Source organism: Pipistrellus hanaki (assembly GCF_964339955.1).
Source record: "Pipistrellus hanaki genome assembly, chromosome: 10".
In the NCBI taxonomy this organism is placed as follows: Eukaryota; Metazoa; Chordata; class Mammalia; order Chiroptera; family Vespertilionidae; genus Pipistrellus; species Pipistrellus hanaki.
The window spans coordinates 56,934,176-56,958,753 of record NC_140512.1 but is presented as its reverse complement, the minus strand read 5'-3'; the positions used below and the strand labels follow the sequence as shown (position 1 = coordinate 56,958,753).

General features: G+C 44.1%; 2 protein-coding genes across 2 annotated transcripts in view; one reads left to right on the top strand and one right to left on the bottom strand.

Moving 5' to 3' along the window:
* Positions 1-17,686, bottom strand: part of PAX4 (paired box 4) — a gene marked incomplete at both ends in the record, with an annotated part of 30,376 nt that extends 12,690 nt beyond the window's left edge. Inside the window, one exon of the mRNA XM_084897328.1 lies at positions 17,566-17,686. Within this exon, the coding sequence (XP_084753454.1) occupies positions 17,566-17,686 (121 nt within the window). The remainder of the gene's footprint in view (positions 1-17,565) is intronic.
* A 3,026-nt stretch (positions 17,687-20,712) lies between these two features.
* The window catches only part of SND1 (staphylococcal nuclease and tudor domain containing 1), a 442,357-nt gene continuing 438,491 nt past the window's right edge, over positions 20,713-24,578 (top strand). Inside the window, exon 1 of the mRNA XM_084897634.1 lies at positions 20,713-21,027. Within this exon, the coding sequence (XP_084753760.1) occupies positions 20,950-21,027 (78 nt within the window). The 5' untranslated portion in view covers positions 20,713-20,949. The remainder of the gene's footprint in view (positions 21,028-24,578) is intronic.

Genomic DNA, 24,578 nt, shown 5'->3' with positions numbered 1-24,578 from the left:
GACCCATGCACCAAGAGGTCACTGGTTTGGTTCCTGGTCAAGGCACATTCCTGGGTTGTGGGCGCAATCTTCAATAGGGGCTGTGCAGGAGGCAGCCAATCAATGTTTCTCTCTCATCGATGTTTCTCTCTCTCCCTTCCTCTCTGTCTTAAAAATCAATAAAAACATATTTTAAAAGTTGGGGCTAGGTGTACTTGCTACTGGCATGTCAGAGCTTCTAGGTTCTCTCAGCTGACACAGCAAGGACATATATGTGTTCTAACCCATGTACTAGTATATAGACACCTCTATAAATAGCTCTATATGTAATCATTTTTATCTATGTTAAACTAGAGTTCATTCTGATGTCTTCAGTTCTAATCCATTACTACATAGATCTTTCTATTTTCCTCTTGCTTATCTGTAAATTCTGTACAATACTTAGACCAATTTATTTTAGCTTTAGTCTACGGACTCCACTCCTTTCCAAAGTTACTTAAATCAGCACTTTTCCCCCCACGCCCTTCACTGACGTTGTTTCATATATTTGTAATACAGTTAGATTGTTTTGTCACATTCTGCATTTTATCTCTACATAATTTTTAAAAGTTTGCATACATTAAGATTCACTCTTTGTGCTGTATAGATCTATAGGTTTTGATAAAGGCACAATGTTACGTCTCCACAATACAGTGCTATACATAAGAGTTTCACCACGTTAAGAAATTCCCAGTGCTTCACCTATTCCACCTTTCTCCTTCCCCCTATGCCCCAGCACTGATCTTTTTGCTACCACTGTAGTCTTGCCTCTTTCAGAATGTCACATAATAAAATCATACAGTGTGTAACCTTTTCAGACTGGCTTCCTTCACTTAGTAATAAACAGTTAATGTTCCTCCACATATTTTCATGGCTTGATAGCTCATCTCTTTTTGGTGCTGAATAATATTCCATTGTCCAGATGTTCCATAGTTTATCCATTCACCTACTGAAGGATAAATTGGTTGCTTCTAAGTTTTGGCAGTTATGACTAAAGCTGCTATCAACATCCATGTACCTGTTTGTGTATGTGTGTATGTGTGTGTGTGTGTGTGTGTGTGTGTGTGTGTGTAAGTTTTCAACACTTTTGGGTAAATAACAAAAAAGCATGGTTGCTGGATCATATAGTTCGAGAATATTTTTTTAAAATATATTTTTATTGATTTTGCATTCCCTCAATGCATGTGAGTTCTTGTTGCTCCACATCCTTGCCAGCATTTGGTGTTGTCAGTGTTTTAGATCTTAGAAATTCTAACAGGTGTGTAGTTTTAATTTGCATTTCCCTGATGATATAAGATGTAGAGCATTGTATCATATGCTTATTTGCCATTTGTATGTCTTCTTTGGTGAGGTGCCTAGTAAGGGTTTTGATCCATTTTAAAATCAGGTTGTTTGCTTTTTTATTGTTGAGTTTTAAGAGTTCTTTGTATATTTTGAATAATAGTCCTTTATCTGATGAGTCTTTAACAAATATGTGACTTGTCTAATTCTCTTGATGTTGTCTTTAAAGAGCAGATGTTTTTAACTATAATGAAGTCCAGCTTATTAACAATTTTTTCCATGAATCATGCCTTAGTTATTATATCTAAAAAAAATCACCATACCCACAGATTTTATTTTTTTTTAAATATATCTTTATTGATTTCACAAGTTCATAGACACAGAACAGACTTGTGGTCGCCAGAGGTTGGAGGGGGTGAAGGGTGGGTGAAATGGGTGAAAGAAAAAATATATTTACCAGAGGCCCAGTGTATGAAAATTCATGCACTGGACGGGGCGTTTCTCAGCCTGACCTGCCCCCTCTCACAGTCCAGGAGCCCTCGGGTGCAGGAGGTGACCTGGCGATCAGGGGAAGGTGATGCCCCCATCATACCTCTGCTGCCGCCACTGCCAGCAGCATAAGCCTCAGCCGGCACTGGTTACTTGAGCCTCGGGGGGCCTTGAGCAGCAGGGGACCCTGGGTGGCTCGGGGGGCCCTGGGCAGCTGGGCCCTGGGCGGCTGGGCTTGCCTGGGCCTTGGGCTTCAGCTGGGCAGTCGCCATCTGAGGCTTGCCTGTGTCTCCAACCAGTCCTAGGTGCTGGGCAGCTGACATCTGAGGCTTGCCTGTGCCTCAAGCCAGCCCTGAATGGCTGGGGAGCTGAGGGGACTGGAGGACACCAGAGGCAGGCACGTGGAGCAGCTAGACCTGCCCGGGAGCGGGCCCAGGCATGCCACGCACCTGCCACCCCAGTGGGGCTGAGGGGACTGGGCGCCACCATCTTTTGGCTATGGGTGCCACCATCTTTGAGTGCATGGCAATCAATTAACATATTTCCTCCTTATTGGCTGTGGGCGCAACCATGTTTGTGAGGGTATGACACTCAATTAGCATATTCCCTCTTTATTAGATAGGATGCACACACACACACACACACACACATTATTGATTTCAGAGAGGAAAGGAGAGGGAGAGAAAGATGGAAATATGAATGATGAGAGAGAATCACTGATCTGCTGCATCCCAGACATGTGCCCTGACTTGGAATTGAACCATGACCTCCTGGTTCATAGGTAGGTGCTCAACTGCTGAGCCACACTGGCTGGGGTAGACTTTATTTTTTTAAGAACAGTTTTAGGTTCATGAAAGGACAGTATAGAGATGTCCCATATAGCCCCTACCTCTACACACACATACCTCCCTCATTTTCTATATCCTTTATTTGTTGCAACTGATGTAGATGTTGCTGATGTTCTTTATCAAAGTGAGGAAGTTCCCCTCTATTCCTAGTTTGCTAAGTGTCTTTAAAAAATTTTTTTTTATCATGAATGGGGATGGAATTTTGTTCAATGCTTTCTCTACATCGATTGATATTATTTTTTTTCTTCTTTAGCTTGTTGATGTGGGGGGATTACATTGATTGGTTTTTAAATAGTAAATTTTGCTTACCTAGAACAGAATCACTTGGTCATGGTGTATAATTCTTTTAATACATTGTTGGATTGAATTTGCTAATGTTTTATTGAGGATTTTTTTAAATCTATGTTTGAGACATATTGGCTCAGTTTTCCTCTTTTGTAATGTCTTTGGTATTAGGGTAATGCTGGTCTTCTAAAAGGAGTTAGGAAGTATTCCTTCAGATAGCCAGCTTTAAGAGAGAGGGCAAGGTTTACCAAGCAGCTGTAACTGAGGCTGAAAGACATACGAAGCTCATCTTCTATAATAGTATCCAGGATAGTATGACTCAGAAATTAACAGTGGGACCTTTAAATATACTCAAACCCCAGTTCTTATCCCAGCCCTGCCATGCCATCTGCATGAATTTGGGTCATTTAACTATTAATTTAACAAGTCATTATTGAACACCACCCAAGTATCATACACTGAGATAGCAGCAGTGAATAAGCCCTTTTAGAGCTTACTTTTTTTTTTTTTAAGGCTAACATTTTAAAACATTCTGTGCTTCAATTTTCCCAGTGAATAAAATGGGACTATAATACTACATCCCTACCTGATAGGATTGTTGTATTATACAAGTTAATAATGCTGTTAATAATGCTCTTATAAAGAGCATTCTATGTAAGTATAATATTATTGTTGTTGTTACTATTATCACTGCTTCTATCATGTGCTCATGGGTAACATTATTATTTATTGAATGAGTGCCATAGTTCCAGTGTAGGAGATCTCCAGCCCCACCCTGGCTGCCCTAACTCTGCATTCCTGCCTTTCCTGTTTCTCTGCTCCTTCAGTTGACCCTCTTGGTCTCCAGGCTCACTAAGCCTCTTGCATAACATTCCTTCTCTGACCTAGAGTTACCTTACTTGAGGGATAGTTGACTGGCTATCTTTGTGCTGCCTTTAAGATCTACCAAAATTTTGCAATTTTTAAAGGGGAGGGTGAGGAGGAATGAATCACTGATGATCCAAGGTCTTTGCTTGTATGCTCTCTAAAGGCTGTGTGGTCTTGACCTGGCCTTCGCTAGAGCAAGAGGGCGCCGTGTTAATGTAACCTAGCCACAACTGAAAATAAGTCTGTGCCAGGTCTTACAGAGCAGCGCTCAGTGCTCTAGCTTCAGTAACTTTCCACTGCTCCTCAAGACCCAAAGGCAAGGGGAGGAAAACGCCCTTACAAAGGGTAAGGATCTTACTTTCCTCTGTCCCAGGAGCCCAGAGCTATTCTCTTCACTGCACTCACTAGAGCCCCCAAACAGCACCCACGCAGCCCAGCAGCGGTCACCACGCTACCCAGACAGCAAGCTATGTAAAGAGGGAATTATAGCCCCAGCCGGTTTGGCTCAGTGGATAGAGTATTGGCCTGTGGAGTGAAGGGTCCTGGGTTGATTCCAGTCAAGGGCACATGCCCAGGTTGCTAGCTCAATCCCCAGTAGGGGCCGTGCAGGAGGCAGCCGATCAATGATTTTCTCTCATCATTGATGTTTCTCTCTCTCCCTTTCCCTTCCTCTCTGAAATGAATAAAAATATACTTTAAAAAAAAAAAAAAGATAGGTAATTACTGCCTCTGGCTTGGCACCAAAAAACACAATAATCAGACTTTGCAGGGTCCATTGTTCCAGTTTCATTATCAGCCCAGCTGGCGTCCCCTTCATCACCAGTCCTCAGCCCACTTCATTCCTCTTCACTGGTCCTCGGGTCCAGTTCTTGGCTCTGCACCAAACCGCTCTTCCTGCCCTACTTGGTTTGGCGCAGTGAATAGAGCATGGGCCTGCAACTGAAGGGTCCTGGGTTCGATTTTTGTCATACTGGGTTGCGGGCTTGATCCCCAGTAGGGGGCGTGCAGGAGGCAGCCAATCAATGATTCTCTCTCATCATTGATGTTTCTCTCTCTCCCTCTCCCTTCTTTTCTGAAATCAATAAAAATAAATAAAAAAGTACTTTTTTTTTTTTTTTTTTTTTTTAAACCGCTCTTCCTCTCTCAAGACTCCACTACCTGAATGATTTTAGCTTACTCTGGGCTGCTCTACTTTTCTCTTTTGTTTCTGGAAGGCAGCACAGCACTAAAGTTTAGGGGATTTCTCTACGTATTTACTCCCTGATTCTCTTCTCCCACACTCTAGTGTGGACAATTCACTGCAGCCATGTCTCTACTCGCTATACCGGTTTCTCTTCAGTCTCCTGGGACTTTGAATTCTTTTTCTTACTTTTCTTCATTTGTCTTATAATTTAATGTGCAATTTAATTGTTTCAACCAAACGATGTTTGGAAAGAAAGCTGGTGTAAGTTACTTTGATCTCAGCCAAAGTAAGCTTGACAAGAGCAAGGCGGCCTCGAGGAGTCTGTGCGCGGGCTCCCCCTGCAGTCTGATCAATGCTCTGCATTGGGTAGCTCCGCGGCCCTGATACTGAAAGGTCCCTTCATTGCATCTCCCCTTGGAGCCTGAGCAGTGTCGTTGACAGGGGAGCCAGCGCTGGGTTAACAGGAGCAAAGGGGATGCAGACTTGGGAAAGACAAGGCTGCTGCGAGTGCTCCGAGGCACCAGTTCCCCTTCCAACTGGTAAGGTGATTAAGAGAAATGTCCTGTGAACTCAGATTTAGAGTCAAACGCAAGGCTGTTAGTGCATTGTAACCGGAACCTTGTCCTGGCCACAAAGACAGGATGGGAGTGGGAACGTTTGTGCTTGTTTGTTTGGCTGTCACAATGAGAAAGGAGGAGACACCTGAGAAGGGAGAACAGAGTGAGTGGGTAACCTCTTCTGTAGTGGTTGGGCTCAAATGATTTACTTAGATTAGACTGTTTGAAGAACAAAGAGTCCTACTCTTCTAAGGCCTTGGGATTTTTTTTACTTTATCACTTGTTTTACAATGAAGAACTTCTAAGCCTTGAGACCAGGAGGATATTCCAACATTAGATCCTCCTTCACTCTCCTACCTCACTTTGGAGTAGATTTACATGTAGATGGCTGTATGATTTGAGGGAAATATGATTTGAGGGAAGATAAACAAAATCACATCACAGAACCTCCTAAAATTGTTATTAATGAGAAAGGCAAAGTAATAAAGCTAAGAGATAATATAGCAGAATATCTTTATGACCAAATATCATATATATATATATATATATATATATATATATATATATATTGATTTTAGATAGGGAGCAAGGGAGAGAAAGAGAGCAACATCAATGTGAGAGAGGTACATTGATCAGGAGGCAATTGGTTGCTTCCCATAGGCCTCCGGCGACCTGCAATCTAACCCTAGGGCCTGACCCAGGGCCTGGATACACATATTTTCAAATGCTCAACCATATTAGAAGTCCAGGAAATGCAAATTAAGATAATAATGAGATACTACTACATATCCACCTAAAAGGCTGGAATTTAAAAGACTGGCAATATCAAATATTGGTGAGGACGTTTGACAACTAGAAATCCCACGTACTGCTGGAGGAAGTCGAAATGGACACACCTACTTTGGGAAAAGTTTGGCGTTAGCTGCTAGAGTTAATATTCATAACCTATGATCCCCCAAAGAAATGCACGCACAGGAATGTTTATGTATAATAGCTAAAAGCTGGAACCCAGTTCCAGACACTACTGCTGCTATTAAAGCACTCCACACTTAGAGTAAAATCATCCCCATTTTGTGATGCTTTTGGATTCGGTGGGGCAGGAGTTCAGAAAGGGCCCAAAGGAAGTTGCCAGTCTCAGCTCCACAATGTCTGTGACCTCTGCTGGGAAGACTCAAAGGCTGTGACTCAATAGTGAGGGGGTGGAATCATCGAAAGGCTCTTTTACACACACGTTTGGTTATTGATGCTGGGTATTGGCCAGGAACTCAGCTGTGGCTGTTGACCAGAACACCTGAATGCAGGCTCTCCATGTAGTAGCTCAGACTTTCTCAAGCATGGTGGCTGGGTCCCAAGTGCAAGTCTTCCAAAGGAATGAGGTGTAAGGGCCCTAAGTGATTTGGTTCAGTGGATAGAACATTGGCCTGTGGACTGAAGGGTCCCCAGTTCGATTCCTGTCAAAAGGGCATGTACCTTAGTTGCAGGCACATCCCCAGTGGGAGGTGTGCAGAAGGCAGCTGAATCAGTGTCTCTCTGATTCAGCTGAGGCATGAGGCATGTTTATGAAGTGACTTAAGAAATCAGTTTTGCTGTATTCTATAGGTTGAAGCAGAGCAGAGGTCCACCTAGGTTCAAGGGGTGGGAACATGGATTCCACCTCTTTTTCTTTTTTCTTTTCAAATTATAAGAGAAAGTTATTTCAAAAGTTACAGAGGTAGTTGAAGTGAGCCTGCTACAACAAGTTATAGAAGCAGAAGGGCCCTTGGAGCGGAGGAGAGGAAGGTAAAGGTCATGTGCCTGGGGGGCGGGAAGGAGAGGGGGAGAAGACGGGCAGGGAAAGGCGCTGGCGTGCTTCTGAGAGGTAGAGCACCCCTAGATTCCACCTCTTCATGGAGGAATTTGGGGGTTACTTTGTAAAAAGAACATGTGTGTTGAGAGATATTTCTGTGGCCATTTTCGCTCCTTGTTGACCATTTTGTTCCTTGCTGTAGAAGCAGAGCTGAAGGCAGAGGGAAACAGCTCAAAGGCCCTGTGTTGAGAAAGAGTTTTTCTTTAAAAAAAAAAAAAAAGGATATAAATATCACATAACTCGATGGCCGTTTAGCCTGTTTCAATTGCAGCCTAAAGCAGCATCCTATTCTCTGAAGCACCCTTAAGACAGCAAACTATGTTAACTGCTCTCCACTGAACAACAGGTTTGGTATAATTTTAGACCTATCTTTTCATAAGATCACTTCTTATTGGAATTTATGCCCCTCACAAATACAGGAAACAAAGAGTTGGGGTGAAGAGGAAAAAGAGATGTTTTCTGACATCAAAATGTCTCTGTGGTGTTGATATGATGTAGCAGAAATAAGGTGTGCTTCCACTTGAAATAGCTCTTCTTGCCCAGCCAGTGTGGCTTAGTGGTTTAGCATTGACCTCTGAACTAGGAGGTCAGGGTTCTATTCCTGGTCAGGGCACATGCCCTGGTTGGAGGCTCCATCCCCAGTAGGGGGCATGCAAGAGGCAGCCAATCATGATTCTCTCTTATCATTGATGTTTCTGTGTCTCTCTCTCCCTTACTCTCTGAAATCAATAAAAACATTAAAAAAACAAACAAAACGAAATAGCTTTTCTTTTAATGAATTAAATGTATGGATCCAGAAAAAAATGTATGGATTATCCTGAAGTCCACTGTGAGAGAACCGGGTGCCCCTTCAAACTGCCACCTAAACCCTGGCCTCTTAAGTTAACTCCTCCCCTGCTCTTTACTCCCAGCAAATGACCTGTCTGTCTGGGCTCTGGTCCTTTAACGCTGGTACCTCCATCTCCACACAGTGCAGTTCCCCACTCCTCACCTCGCCTGTACATTCCCCATCATCACCGCTCACCCACATCCTGACTTCTTGCTTTGTTTCCTCATTATTGCTCTGGCCCCTCACTCTGATAATGGACACTGGCTGTCCTGGCTGGACCATGCCAACACATTGCAGAATCCCAGCCTCAGTTTGACCTTAACTCCCGGCTATTCCAGGGCCCTGTCTACCTCGGAAAGTGCCTCATCTTCAATTGTGGGGTCACTGCTTCCTTAGAGATTCACCCTGTCTTCTGTCTCTTGAGTCCTCCTACTACATGTAGAAGATTGAGATTCTCCAGTGTGACCATTTCGATGTCTTTCTTCTCTTCCTCAAAATGTTTCTGCATCACTACATGATCCTCCTTCCTCAGCTCTTGATTTTAAAGGAAGGCTGTTCTATTCGAATTTCTGTTAATGGATGGGAGAGCGGCCACAAACCTAGGTCTTTGGATGATTACTTGAGAAGAGACACATCCTGGGCTTTTATGTGAGAGAGAAATACTCTGAATTATTTAAGACACTAAATAATTGTTATTTCTGCAGCTGACCTACCCTATCTAATACATGGGGCAAGCTAATGTTAAGATATGTGCTCACCTGTTCCAGGATTCAAGAAGAGGTGAAGACACAGACAGTTGTTGGTAGGACTTAAATAAAATTCATTTTTCAATGAACTATCCTCTGTCTGGATCTATCTAATGATAATGATTCCCACTATAATTCCCAACTTCTACCATAGACACCAACTACATTCTCAGTTTCAATTTCCAGAAAACTCAAATGATATGTGATGGTTATAGGGGAAGAAAGAGAAGGTAAATACGTCATCTTGCTCATTGGAACAAACTAAATATTTACAATTTAATTCTAAATATACTCTTTCAGTGCTTAGTCTGTGCAAGGCATTATCACGCATATAGGGAGCACAAAAATTAAGACTCATAGGAGCTTGTTACCAAAACCTCACAGGCCAGTTCAACTGTTATAGAAATAACCATGATACAGGGAAAGTGTACTGCATACCATTGGAAAGGTATAAACCAAGGGACCTGGGGATACAGAGGTGTCATTTCTGATTGCAGGTATATCAGAGGATTGTATGGGAAAATCTGTATCTGCACGGAATTCAAGGTCATTCTAAGTAGAGGGAATTGGAATAGCAAAAACTCAGGAACAGGAATCTCTGGGTGTATTTAGTGTGGCTAGAGCTGCTGGGGCCACAGTGAGTAGCACAGGGCAATATAAGTCCAGGTTCAGTCCTCCAGAGGACAGGGGTCTTGCCACACGTAGGAGAAGGTGGAGACACGAGGAAGCCTGTGTTAACGCCACCCCATGGAGGCAGGGCCTTTAGAAGAGACTGTAATGGGGGCCCTACACCAGAGGCAGCAGAAATAAAAGATAGGATCACTGCTTTTGTTTTGTTTTATTTTGTTTTTTCAGTCTAGAGAGAATGGGAGTACAGGATTCTTCATTGAGAGAAGGAGTGATTCTTTGAAATAGGACAGAGTTCTAGGAAGGGCAGATTGAGACCAGAAGCAAGGAAGAAGCCCAGTGCTGAGGACTTCTCAGAAGGTTTTTGTTGTTTTGATAAAAATGGGCAGGAATTTCTTGTACTGGTCTTTTGCCTCTTCTTCTTCCTTCTTCTTCTTAAGAAGTCTAGAACTGAAGCAACTATTCGGCAACTACAAGGGAAAAACCAAGAAAATTGCAGAGAAGTCTGCCCTGTGGCGGTCGAGCCTTTTAAAAATACTTCTATCCTCGTGGTCTGTGAAAGAAAAATATATGTTTATCCCAGAGTTAATCTAGGTTGCTATCACTTGCTGATACATTCCTAATTGAGTTTGCTAGCCACCGACTTTGGGATTCTGGGGATAGAGAAAAAGGAAGCCTCGGGTTCCTTCCTAACTTAAGGTGACCAAATGTCCCGCTTTTGGCGGGACAGTCCCGATTTTTAACAATTTAAAATTGGGACTTTTTAAAAATGCCGCGGGATGTGGGATAAATTGTTAAAAATTGTGACTGTCCCACCAAAAGCGGGACGTCTGGTCACCTTAACCTAGCTTCACCATCTGTTTGCAAAGAGGAGATAGAGATTCAGAACAACATGCAACCTTGTAATAAAGGTGGTACTTCTGGCTGGAGATTTCCTTATGGCTTCCCCCCCCCCCAAGAGATTTGAGCATGACAGGCAGGGTCCACAGTGACAAAACTTGACAGTGGTTAAAGCCAATAACTGTAGCAAGAGCAAATCAATATATAATTATTTAAGGCTACTAAGAAGCCAGAGGCATTGACTAATGGCATTTAGGAGAATGAAATGAAGATTGATCTTGCTATTTATTACATGACAACAGCATAGGGTACAAAGTTGATCCATTAACTAAAAGTTTTTTAACCACTACTCAAATCATATAGTTGTATAAATAAATCCTTTACATTGACTTACAATATAAATATAGCCAATTGGGAAAAGCTCATTATCTTTCTTAAGGTTAATATGAATTTTGTTCTGCTGTGAAGTTTGTCACAGGCACAGGATAAATTGTTTTGCTTTAAAACAGAATTTGAGTTCCACCTCTAATGTTATACAATTTTTTTGTTGTTTCTTAAGATTTAAAAAAAAATAATGCCTTATGCTCGCTATCATGCATTTTAATAAAGTTTGGACTACATGAACCATATAGAAATAACTTAATTTAAAAATCTACATAGAAGATTATGTTATCAGATGTGATAGCAAGATTCAAGTTTAATCACCTAGACCAGTGCTGTGTAATACATTAGTCACTAGCCTCTTGTGGTTATTGTTATTTCAACTTAATTTGAATTCATTATAAATTGAACTATTAAACATTGAGTTCCCCAGCAGTACTAAACCACATGTGTCTGGTGGCTACTATGTTTGACAGAGCATATATAGAACATTTCCATCACTGAAGAAAATTCTTTTGGCCAGGGCTGATCAAGATAACTTTGTGAGCCTTCTCTTTTATAAACATTCAGTGAAATTCTGTGTCAGTCATTTGGACTGTCATAGCAAGATACTGCATTAGGCGGTCTAAAAGGCACAAAGTTATGGAGGCTACATGTCCAAGATCCAGGTGCCAGTGTTGGTTTTCAGTGAGGTCTCAACAGGCTTGCAGATACCACCTTTTTGATGGTTTCTCACATAGCCTTTCCTCTGTGCACCTGCAGCGGGGAAGGGTAGAGGTGAAGTGTAGAGAGGTAGATAAATATTTGGTTCCTCTTCCTCTTCTTATAAGAACACCAATCCGCCAAAACCGGTTTGACTCAGTGGATAGAGAGTCAGCCTGCGGACTGAAAGGTCCCAGGTTTGATTCTGGTCAAGGGCATGTACATTGGTTGCGGGCACATCCCCAGTAGGGGGTGTGCAGGAGGCAGCTGATCGATGATTCTCCCTCATCGATGTTTCTTACTCTCTATTCCTCTCCCTTCCTCTCTGTAAAAATTCAATAAAATATATATATATTTTTTAAAAGAAAAAAGAACACCAATCCTATCAGATTAGGGCCCACATTTATGACCTCATTCAATCTTAACTCCCTCCATAACAGCCCTGTCTCCAAATATAGGGGTGTGGGTTTCAACATATGAATTTTGGGGGATACAAGAAAGGAGGAGAGGGAAGGAAAGTAAGTCAAAGCCAGATGTAGGGGGCCTCATGCTCTATGCTAAGGAACTGAAACCTTATCTTAACACAGAAGGGAAGCCACTGCAATATTAAGGAGGGAGTCTCTGTGACTGAGATTTGCATTTCAGAAAGAACTGTATGGAGGATGGCTGAAGTAGGCCTGTGAGAATGGAGACAGAAGTCACTCCAGTGTTGTTTTCTCATGTTTCCCCAAAGGAAAGTTACTGGAGAGTTGAGAATTCTTTCTTTGCCAATCTTCTGGATTCTACTAATGCAGGTCTAGGATGGGGTGGGAGGGGCACATTTGGCCACCTTAGAAGCATGTTAGTTAAATAGTTAAGAGTAGATATGGCCGAAACCGGTTTGGCTCAGTGGATAGAGCGTCAGCCTGCAGACTGGAAGGTCCCAGGTTCGATTCCAGTCAAAGGCATGTACCTTGGTTGCGGGCACATCCCTGGTAAGGGGTGTGCGAGAGGCAGCTGATCGATGATTCTCTCTCATCGATGTTTCTAACTCTCTATCCCTCTCCCTCTCTTTGAAAAATCAATAAAATATATTAAAAAAAAAAAAAAGAGTAGATATGGTCAGAACGTTCTGGGTTCAAATCTTGACTCCGTCCCTTATTAGCTGTTGCCCTACAGTTGGTTGCTCACCTTTTTCTTAGCATTAATGCCCTCTTCTGTAGAGAATGTTACATCTACTATGAGGATCATAGGCTCTTCTCTCCCTGTAAAGAATTGTTCTAAGGAATAAGTTATTAGTGCAGGTAAAAGCATTTGACTCAGTCTGTTTAGTGTATGTGTTTTGTGCTCAATATACTTTGACTGCTACCAGGGTTATATTTCCTAAACTTACTCTTAAAGGGGTACAAAAAATAGGGTGGTTATTTAAATGAATCTTGTCCATTTCTCAGTTGTGTGTGTTTGTGTTCTCCATCACACAGGACTGTCACCTTTAAAGGTTTTAAAGAATCTCTCTCTCTTAAGCAGCTTCACTTATTTGAGTAAATAGCTTGTAAATAAGTCATTGGTAAATATTACAAAATCAAATACATTTTGAAAAGCTTGCCAGTATACATAAAATTCAAATAGTTCCTTAAAATATATTCACAGCACCCTTGATATAAAATGCCTGACCCCTGTCCTGGGACAGGGCCATCTAGACACATCTTATAGTAAGTAGATGGGGTTTCTATTGAGAGAAGCCAAAAATGCAATCTCCACCATGCTTCCAAACTGGCAAAAGTTCCTGTATCAGTCTTCTTGAGAGGTGAGGCTTTCTCACCTCTACACCCGCTCCACATTCAATTCACCCCCTCTGGTCTGATGCTGCCCAGGCACAGAGGTGACCAGAAATCTGCTTCTAAGTATGACCATATTCTCTTTCCTCCTGTAAAGGCGCAGCGATCATGAACTTCAGTCACTTGAACCAGTGTCAAATCCTGTCTCTACCACTTACTAGCTCTGTGACCTTCAACAAACATTTTACACAACTCTCTAGCTCCTTATAAGTAAAATGAATATATTTTTCTCTCATGCATTTATTCACAAATATTTACTGTGGCAGGCATTGTGCTGAGAATTCAACTGTCAGTAAATCAGACAATCTGATAACATTTTACTGGGCAGAGATGAGTATATTCCAATCTAATAAGTATTCTGATAGACCAAAAAGTAGGAGGAAAGAAAACTTATTCTGTCCTGAGGAAAGGAAATCTCAATGCCTTCTTGGGGAGGCTTCTGATTTCTAAGTGAGGAATGAAGGATGAGGAAGTAGTAGACAGATGAAGTGAGTGGGGATGGGGAGGCAGCAAAAATTTTACTCAGAGACTGATTTTTGTCTTTACCAGCAATTTATTTAGCACCTTTATTCTGGGAATTGTAATAATTTTATGAGCTAATAGCATATATCAATATATATATATATATATATATATATATATATATATATATATATATTTTAATAAGCCAAATAATGAAATAACAGACTCCAAACAAATGACAGATCATACTGTTTTTCCATGCAAGGGGAGGTGAAGGAATAAAGTAAAAGAATTAAGAGGTGTATTCTTTTATACAATGAGAGAGAGAGCATCCAACTCAGAGCTGATTTTTCAGCTGCCAGAGCAAAAGTGAAAATCCCCTGTTGCTAGAGCACACCGCTAGGAAACGAAGCACCAGCGTGGGCAGGAGGCAGATCTTTTCCAAGGGGCTCTGAGTGGTTTATCACCACTGTCATTGCTGACATCCTGGCATGACTTACTTCATTCTTACATCAAAACAACTTTACTTCTAAAAACAACTATTTTTTTCTTTGTCATTATTATAATCAACTTTACTTAAACAAATGGATTTGAAATAATATGAAACTGCCTTAGCTGGATTGGCTCAGTGGATAGAGCGTTGGCCTGTGAACTGAAGGGTCCCGGGTTCAATTCCAGTCACAGGCACATGCCTGGGATGCAGGTTCAATCCCCAGTAGGGGACATGCAGGAGGCAGCTGATCAATGATTTCTGTCAGCATTGATGTTTCTCTCTCTCCTTCTCCCTTCCTCTCTGAAATGAAAAAAAGAAAGAAAGAAAAAAAAAAAGAAATAATATGAAATTGTAACCAGACAACCAATGGGTTGGTGCTGCCTGTCACTACTTGAGCCAATTAAGCAGAGACAGGGTTGAATCATATATGAGTATTTATTCCAATACTACTGGCAGTATGGGAAAGCAGCAGGTCACCCACAAAAATCTGCTTTGTCCCCCACCATAAGCCAGCTGCTTATACAGAGTAGAAGGACAAAGATTTCATGGGAAAGTAGGCAAAAGGTATGCCAAATGGGTAGTTTACTGGTCTGCAGATTTGCAAAGGCCTGTGGGAATGCAAAAGGATCAGGGATCTTCAAGGGGCTAGTGATTCTGGTTTTGGCACCGAGGCAGCTCCAAATGGGGAGGATGGCTGCATTTCCAGGTGAGCTCCCAGGTCCCGGGTGCTTTCTTTACACAGAACGAAACAATCACGGTTAACAGAGCAGAGTTAATATTTCTTACAATTATAGCTGTTCCCAATAATTTATTTCTGCCCCTATCAAAACCAATACACAACTCCTGGAAAGGCCACATCCACTTGGTCTGTGCAGACCATGAGAGGTAGCGCTGTGAGAAAAGAGCTGGTTGAGAAACCTCAGGAGAGATTTGGGGAACAGAGAGGCACGTTTAGATCTGCACTTTAGAAATATCACTTTGGGCCGAGACCGATTTGGCTCAATGGATAGAGCGTCGGCTTGGGGACTGAAGGGACCCGGGTTCGATTCCGGTCAGGGGCATGTACCTTGGTTGTGGGCATATCCCCAGTAGGGGGTGTGCAAGAGGCAACTGATCCGATGACTCTCTCTCATCGATGTTTCTGGCTCTCTATCTCTCTCCCTTCCTCTCTGTACAAAATCAATAAAATATATTAAAAATAAATGAATAAATAAATAAATCTGAGCATAGCAACTTCCTTAAAAAAAGAAAAAGAAATATCACTTTGGTTGAAGTAGGAATGGATGGGGTGTAGGTAAGGAGCACTGGTGGTAGGAAGCTCTCTTATAGGACTAATGCAACAATCCAGGTGAAAATATGTCATGTTTAAGCAACAGGAGATATTTAATAATCATAACAAATTTAACACATAGATCCAGGCATTGTTCTGTGTTTAACATATACTGATTCATTTAATCCTTAATATCACCCTTGGAGGTAGGTCCCATTATTATCTTTATTTTACAGATGAGAAATCTATGGAATAAAGGTACTACATCACCTGCTCGTGGTTACGCAGTGATTGTATGTGAACCCAGGCAGTCTGGTTGCAAGGCTGTGTACTTGACTGTGCTGTTGTGTATCTCACATATTTCAGAGATTTATTAAGAAATGAGGAATGAGGGGTAAGGGGAGAGTTACTGATGATCTCCAGATTTCTGGCTTGCAACTGGGTAGCTTTGAGTGTCATTATTTGGGCTCAGACACAAACAAGAGAAGAGCAGATTGGGGAGGAAAGATAATAAGTTCCTTGTGAGACACATTGAACTTGAATTTCCAAGGTCACAGCCACAGGCAGATATCTAGAGTGTCACTGGATATACATGTTTAGAACTCAAGAGAGAGATTTGAACAGGTTCTATATATATCTGTGAATCCTTAGCATGAAGCCATGGGAATGGATGGATGTCTTGAAAGAATGTTTCAAATTAGAAAAGAAGATGCGTTGAGAAGAGCCCAGAGGAACATCAGTATTAAGGGGCAGGCAACAGAAGAGTCATTCACAATGGAGATGAGGCGCTGCTAGAGTCGTGGGAGGAATACATGGAGTGTGGGAAGGAAAAAGACTCTCCAAAGAGCAAATAGTGTTAAATGCTGTGGAAAGCTCAGCAGAGTGAAGTGTGAAAAATGTCCATTGAATGGAGGCACCAGGTGATCATTAGTGACCTTGGAGAGAACAGTTTCAGTAATAAGAACAATAGAGTGCAGTGGGCAGAGGATTGAAAGCAAGGTTAAGGTTGTGGGAGCAAAAAGACAAAGAATTTCACCAACAGGGTTTGTGAAGGGAGGAGAGCTATCTGAAGAAGAATGAAGAGTAAAGATTTATTTTTACAAGAAATTTGATATTTAAATGCTAATGGGAAGAATCTAGCATGAACTGAGAGGCAATAAAAACAGAAGAGGGAATTAACTAAGAGAGTCCTGAGTAACCCAGGCTGTGTGGCTCAGTGGTCGAGCTTCAACCTATGAACCAGGAAATCATGGTGTGATTCCTGGTCAGGGCACATGCCTGGGTTGTGAGTTTGATCCCCAGAGTGGGAGTGCAAGAGGCATCGGGTCAATGATTCTCTCTCATTGTGGGGTGGGGGGAGAGAAAGAGTCCTTTCATAGATGGAGCGTGTAGATCCAGAACACAGAGTTTAGGTAAACAGTATAAGATTTTTCTTTGTAAAAAGGGAGAGAAAGAGAGGAATGAGAAGAAAGATAAGTTTTTGGATTTGGTGGTGGGTAATGGAAGGAATTCTTTTTTTTTTTTTTTTTTAAATATATTTTATTGATTTTACTCAGAGAGGGATTGAGAGGGACAGAGAGTTAGAAACGTCGATGAGAGAGAAACATCGACCAGCTGCCTCTTGCACAACCCCCACTGGGGATGTGCCCACAACCAAGGCACATGCCCTTGACCGGAATCGAACCCGGGCCCCTTCAGTCCGAAGGCCGACGCTCTATCCACTGAGCCAAACCGGTCCCGGCTGGAAGGAATTCTTGATGGCATTTATTTATTTATTTATTTATTTATTTTATTTTATTTAATTTTTTTTGGTAAAAAAAAAACTTTTATTGAGGGAGAAAAGTACCAAGAGGCTGTCTTCCAGAGGTTCCTGAGCCTCAGACCTCAGGACGTGCCCCTCGTGATCTGTTAGGAAAGGACTAGAATGAGGTTCCCTGGGCAGGCCACTGTCTTCTTCGCATGTCATGCTGAGCTGCAGATCTTGGTTCCATGTTTCTAGGTTGAGGCCTGACCAGTGGACTCACAGGCAAGGTCTGCAGTCCCCACAGTCTGGTCTTCGGAGGTGGCCCCACGGGGCAGGTCTGTATACTTGCGAGAAGAGCCACGGGACAGATGTGCTGGGTAGCGTCTCCGGTTGGTGTCCATCTTGGCGAGCACTGCTTGGGGAAGATCCACACGGCAGCGGGCTGCTAATGCTACCAGGTAGATGAGGACGTCACTAAGCTCCTCTTGAAGGGCTGCCTGCTCCTTAGGGGGCCAGGCTTGGGGACCAGGCTCCCCATCCGGCTTCCACTGACTGGGGATGGAACACACAGACAGGCACACACAGAGATGCTAGCTGGGACAATGGGTTCCGCCTCCCAGGGCACCCCAGTTCTTGCAGCAATGAATTCCCACGTCCTAGGAACTTCCCCCAACGACAGTCCAACCTCCATGGGCCCCGGGGAGAGGAAGGGCATCCAAAGATGAGTCACCCGGACTTCTGTGTCCCCACCCGAGCCAAAGAGTTGGCAAGAGATCATTTCACTTGTCAAGATGCAGTTCTTCTTCTCTCATGCCCTAGCCACGACCACCCCAGACTACATCTCAGACCTAGACTACGGGGAAGCAGCTGGCTCATCTTCTACTCTTGCCCAGCATCATCTTTTATATATATTTTATTGATTTTTTTACAGAGAGGAAGGGAGAGGGATAGAGAGTCAGAAACATGGATCAGCTGCCTCTTGCACACTCCCCACCAGGGATGTGCCCACAACCAAGATACGTGTCCTTGACCAGAATCGAACCTGGGACCCTTCAGTCCGCAGGCTGATGCTCTATCCACTGAGCCAAACCGGTTAGGGCCCAGCATCAACCTTTTTTTTTTTTTTTAATATATATTTTATTGATATTTTACAGAGAGGAAGAGAGAGGGATAGAGAGTTGGAAACATCGATGAGAGAGAATCATCGATTAGCTGCCTCTTGCACACCCCCTACTGGGGATGTGCCCGCAACCAATGTACATGCCCTTGACCGGAATCGAACCTGGGACCTTTCAGTCCGCAGGCCGATGCTCTATCCATTGAGCCAAACCGGTTTTGGCCCCAGCTCTTGATGGCATTTATTATCTCTATGAAGGTGGAGGCCTTATCACTGAGAATGTGGAAGACAGTGGAGTTGGAATTAAGAGGAAAATAGGTTTTAAACAGGACCAGTGATTTTCTTATTAGGGCAGTGAAAATACTCTGTATGATACCGTTAATGATGGATACATGTCAGTATACTTGTGTACAAACCCAGAAAATGTGCAACACCAAAAGTGGGCCCTAATGTAAACGGTGGACGTTGGGTGATTATGATGTATCAAAGTCCAAATGTATCACTCTGGTGAGGGATATCAATAATGTGAAACGCTATGCAAGTGCATGGCAGGAAGTATATATAGGGGAAATCTGTATATTCCTCTCAATATTGCTGCGAACCTAAAACTGCTCTAAAAAAAAGTGTTAGTGAAACAATGAAACAACGCAGACCCCATGGAGCTGGAGATCTTGACTGGGTTAACAAAAGAAATTCTCAGTAAAGGGGTCAGATAAACAGAGGATAGAGAGGTCCAGGGACTTTGAATTCTACTTAAAGAACAGTGTGTGATATAGGCAACCTCTAAAATGATCACCAGTGATCCTGCCCCCGTATTCATTCCCTTGTGTGACCCCCACTTCCTGAGTGCGGTCTGGACTCCTAATGAATAGAATGTAGCGACGAGATGGGATGTTCCCTTTGAGGTTCGATTATAAAAGCCTCTGTCTTGCTGGTCCTCTCTTGGTCTCTCACTTGTCTGCTCTGATGGGAACCAGCTACCACACAGTGAGCTGTGCTCGGGAGATGCTGACCCCAACACTTGAGCCTGGGACATGTGAAGTGTGGGAGCATTAGCAAACAAGCTCTTCTCAAAAAGAACTGCAGGGTTACGCGGTGTCCTTGGTGCAGAAGCAGGTTTTACAGATTAAGATTAAATGCCACAATTCCTAAGTTCCTTGGCTCCACATAGTGGGCACTCGACGAATATTAGTTTAAATACATTTGTATGCCTTGCCTCCTTCAATCCCCACCCCCCCTCCTCCCGCCACTCCCCCTGTCACCACCCCTTTATTCCAGAGAGACTGGGCTAGGTGTGGGAATGGGAGTGGGTGGTGAAGGCTGGCAGGCCCCCCCCCCCCCCCCCCCCGCCTCTCCCCGACTTCGTGGCACAGCTGGAAGGAGCCGGAAGGGCGAGGGTCATTCTTCTAAAGATTCTTTCCACCGACAAACATTAATCGGGCGCTTTTATTTTTAAATATATTTTATTGATTTTTCACAGAGAAGAAGGGAGAGGAATAGAGTTAGAAACATCGATGAGAGAGAATCACCGATCAGCTGCCTCTTGCACATCCCCCACTGGGGATGTGCCCGCAACCAAAGTACAAATGCCCTTGACCAGAATCGAACCCGGGACCTTTCAGTCCACAGGCCGACGCTCTACCCATTGAAGCAAACCGGTTTCGGCAATCGGGCGCTTTTACAAGCACTAGACGCCGGGGACCCAAGTCCGAGCGACATACGTTCCGGGCGGACTACACAGGAAGGAAGCGCGGCCGCGTCCCGAGTGTCAGAGCCAACGTGGGCAGAAGGTGTCCCGATGCTCAGACTTTCCCAAGTTCTCCCCATACTTTTAGTTGAGGCAAAATGCCGGAAGTCGGTGTGCGGCCAGTCCTGACAGCCCTCCAGGGCTGACTTGGCCTCTTTGGTGGCTCCCGGCACGCACGTCTCTGTCCCGCCGTGCCCTCCAGGATCGCCGGCGTCCACGTGGGCTCCCGCCGCGGGGCGCAGGGCGGGGCGCCGTGGGCGGGGCCGGGCCGGTGGGGGGCGCAGCTGGCCCTCCCCCCCGGGGCCTCCCAAGGACCCCCCCGCCCCGTGGCCAGATGCTGACGTGTCCTTCCCTTCTCACTACACCTCCCGACACTACCTTCCAGGCTGCCCCGGAAGTCCCGCCCCAGAATCAGGCCGTCACCGCCAATCAGCTCCTTCACCGCTTCCTGGAGTTCGCCTCCACTTTTGGGACAGAGGGGCGGGGCTTCGATATCTGGGTGCCTATTGGCTGGAGGTCGGGCAGGCTCTGGGTGCTCATTGGCCAGGGGGCGGGGGCGCTCTGGCACGCTTGCGCGGCGAGTAGAACGTGTGGCGGCGGCGGCGGCGGCAGAGGCATCGCGTCTCCCTTTTCGATCCCAGTCCTGCTGCTGCTCCTGCGATCGTCCGGCGCGTCGGTCCCGTTCATCGTCTGCAACTCGCCGCCAGTCCCGCGCGCCTCGCTCAGCGGCCTCTCAGCAGCACCGACATCCACACTGACACCTCCACGCCGGCTCTCTCGCTGTCTTTCCGTCTCTACACATGGCTTCCTCCGCGCAGAGCGGCGGCTCCTCCGGGGGACCCTCGGTCCCCACCGTGCAGCGGGGCATTGTCAAGATGGTGAGAACCGGGGCCCAGATGCCCACAGCACTGTTTGTCTCCGGGCGGGAGCCTGGCGCTGGCTGTGCTCTTCCCCTCCCGCCAGGCTGCAGAGTCTCCCCGGGTCCTCCTTTCCTCTGCCCCTCCTGGCTTCACTTTTCATCCATCCTCCGGATCCCCTCTCTAGAGGGACCCCGGCATGGACTCCCCTTCTATTAGCCTCCTGGACACCCTGGCATCAGGGGTCACACTGTTTTCCGTGGTCGCGGCACTCAGAGTTAACCTGAAACAGACCGAATATTGATTAACGGAGATAATTGGTTGATATCTGTCTTACACCCCCTCATCTCCCTCCCGTCCTCTCTCCATTTTTACATTTGCTGAGCAGTTTGCAGTTTTTTCTTGAGATCTTGACATCCGCTCTTCAAACTCTAGGGGTACTTGGCCATCTTGAAGCTTTTCTGTTTCCTGTGATGTCCAGTTATTCCAAGTTTTCTTGCTCTGTGGCTCTCATTTCCCTTCTTTTCTTCTTGTGTCAAGTCTGTAAGTCCTGAGAGCTCCTGATATTTGTGCTCCCCCCGTCTTTTTGACCCTTAAGATGTTAGGTCAGTAGGAATCTTAGCGATCATTGTTCTCCCACCAGTAACTTGCCTAAAGTCACATGTGGTTTGGTTTGGAGCCAGGAGTTAGAGCCCAAGTGTTCTGATTCCCAGTCTACCAGCTTTAACACTATCGATTTTATGTCCTCTCCCTACATGCTTGGATTTTGAATTCAAAACCCTGTAAAGTTCATTTAAAGTAGAAAACTTTAGCTCCATGATCATTTTAGAATAAAAGTCTTCTTACCGCTTCCCCTCTGTTGCCCACCTCCTAACCCTCCCAGATCTCGGCAACCTGACATTTCTTGGCTGTTACCAGATTTTCTGGTTGTGATGACGGTAAACTTCCAGATTTTTGTTTCGGATTAAATTCTGAACTTTTCCATTTGGAACAGCAAAAATAATATCCCTTATGTCACTTTTCCCCCCAAAGCTCCACAGTTTCTTGTTGTTGTTGAAAGTTTAAGAAACGTTCTATTTTCTTGGCTTATTGTCTTTCACAAGGATTAAAATGCTCTTCCGCTTGTTCGTGCGTGTGTGTGTGTGTGTGTGTGTGTGTGTGTGTGTGTAAATTAGATGTCAAGATTTCTCTTTCCCCCTTATTCTCATGTATTCTTTTCTTAGGTGATATTCTGCACCAGTTGAGATCGGTAGGGTTTTCAATATTGTTTCCCCCCTTTATTTGTACATAAATGGAGAGTCAGAATTTACCAGACACTGAATAAGAAGGGACTTTCCACAGTGCACATGTTTCCCCTTTGTTGGAATATTGACCTGACCCATGAAGGGGCTCCTCTTCCATTAGCTTTTTCATTTGCACCGATCTTTACCTTTAGCCATAGAGCAAAGCATGGCTTGAGGGACTGGTGGTGGGATTGGCAACAGTGAAGGGATCTCTCAGGTTTTTTTTTCCTTTGCTGAAGCCCCTCTTATTTGTGGGGTCGGAGTGGAATGAGGCTGAACATATTTTTTGCTTCTGCCAATTCTGGAAGCTTCCAGGGGCATCTGGAGTCTATAAGGTCCCTATGCCTGCTCACAGATTTCCCCCCATGGATACTGAATATCAACCATCACTTGTTTATCAGGGGTCATGTATTGTGCTGAGCATTTTGCTTACATTATCTCATTTAAAGTAAATAGGATTATTTGATACATATTACAGATGTGTAATCCGAGGTTTAGAGAGAAAAAATAGTTTACTGAAGGGCAGGCGGTTTTTATTATTAATAAGAGGCAGACCTGGGATTCGAACCACGCCTGTCTGCCAAAGCACATGTTCTTCAACATGGTGCTATGATGCTTCTGACTGCAGGGCATGAATTTGTAAGGGTGGGGCCAATGATGCATGACTGCAGAATTGCAGGGCTGTAATTGAGCTGAGGAAAGATTAGATGTTTTATCCGGAGCTGCTATTGTGGTGAGTGACTTCATTTGGTGTTTCTGTCCGATTTGTGCACAGCAGTGTGAAGCGGAAGACATGTTTGAGTCTGAGAAGAGGCTTTTAACATGCAGTGATTGAGTAGTCATCGCTGTTTTTCTGTGACCAAATTCAGGGCATGAGTGAGTGAGTTCCAGGCGAAGAGTAGGGGAGGGAAGCTGGGTGAGTTGCTGAGGGACAGGCAGTTTGTGCCAGGCTTACAGTCTTGTCTGGAATGAAAAATGGACCGCTGGCAAATTGCTCCGTGTGAAGCTGTTTTGCTAAGCAAAGTTGTATTTTCCTGGAGAGTAATCGTTTCCAGTGGTACTAGGAACTACTTCGTAAGAACTCTCCAAAGGAGGACAGGGGAAAGCGAGGAGGAAGTAATTTGATGAATAGGAGAACTGTAATCACTGCTTCTCTGCCTTTGGGGAGAGGGGCAGGCACTGGAACGCAGTCTAACCAGAGTGAGTCCTCTGGATTTGTCTGGACTCAGGCAGAGCTGAAAGTCTGAAAAGATCTAGGTTTGAGGTTTGCTGCAGCGAAGAGGAATAGCCCTTTTTTTTTTTTTTTTTTTTTTTTTTTTCAAAAGAACAGATTATAGGGCCATGAAAGGTGCAAGTATTTCTGGTCTCTGCCTTGGACTCTTAGTAAGTCCTGTGCTACTTTTTCTTTTCTTTTCTTTCTTTTTTTTTAATCCTCACCGGAAGACATGCTTAGAGAGAGATGTGAGAGAGAAATAGCATTGGTTGCCTTCCTCACATGCCCTGACAATCGAACCCACAACCCAAGTATGTTCTCTGACTGGGAATCTAACTGGCAACCCTTCAGTGCACAGGAAGATGCTCACCTAACTGAACCACTCTGGCCAGGCAGTTCTCTGTTACTTTTTTAAGGCTAAAGAAGGAAGAACTTGGGAATCAGATAGTAAACAGCCTTTACATTTGACCAGTTTTTTAAAATGGTGGTGATGGCAGAGGAAGTGTTTGCTGTTTGAGTGGAAGCAGAGGGACAGAGCTGGTTCTGGAATGTGCTTAAGGAGGAAGTGGGCAGTAGGTTCCCACAAGCATTGTGGAGCCGTTCTGCTCCTGAAAAGGCGGTAAGGATGATGGAAACACTGGAGGTGGGTTTATATTTTCTGAGTTGGGATGAGACTGGCAAACATGTGGGCAGACAAAATGTAACCTGGAAAAGTAAATGTGCCTGTCAAATCAGTTACTACTTTCTCAAAACCCTAGAGGAGTCTAACTCTGGTTTCTATGACTAATTTGCTGGACAGTGGTTAGCTGCAACAGAATATGGTCAGCACATGCTAAACAGATAAGGTTGGGAGAAGTCTTGGGGTACTTAGTGTATAAAATTTAGTCACACCACTTAGCAGCTACAGAGAGATGGCTGTTTTTCTGGTTGTACTGACCTAAGTTACTTTCTGGTTTGGGGATAGAGCCCTTTTCTCTGTCTTTTCACTCCTATCTTTCCCATCTAACACGGTATGTTTGCATGTCTTCTTTTCAATCCGGAGCCCACGCTGCTTTCGCAACAGCAGTTCCTCGAAT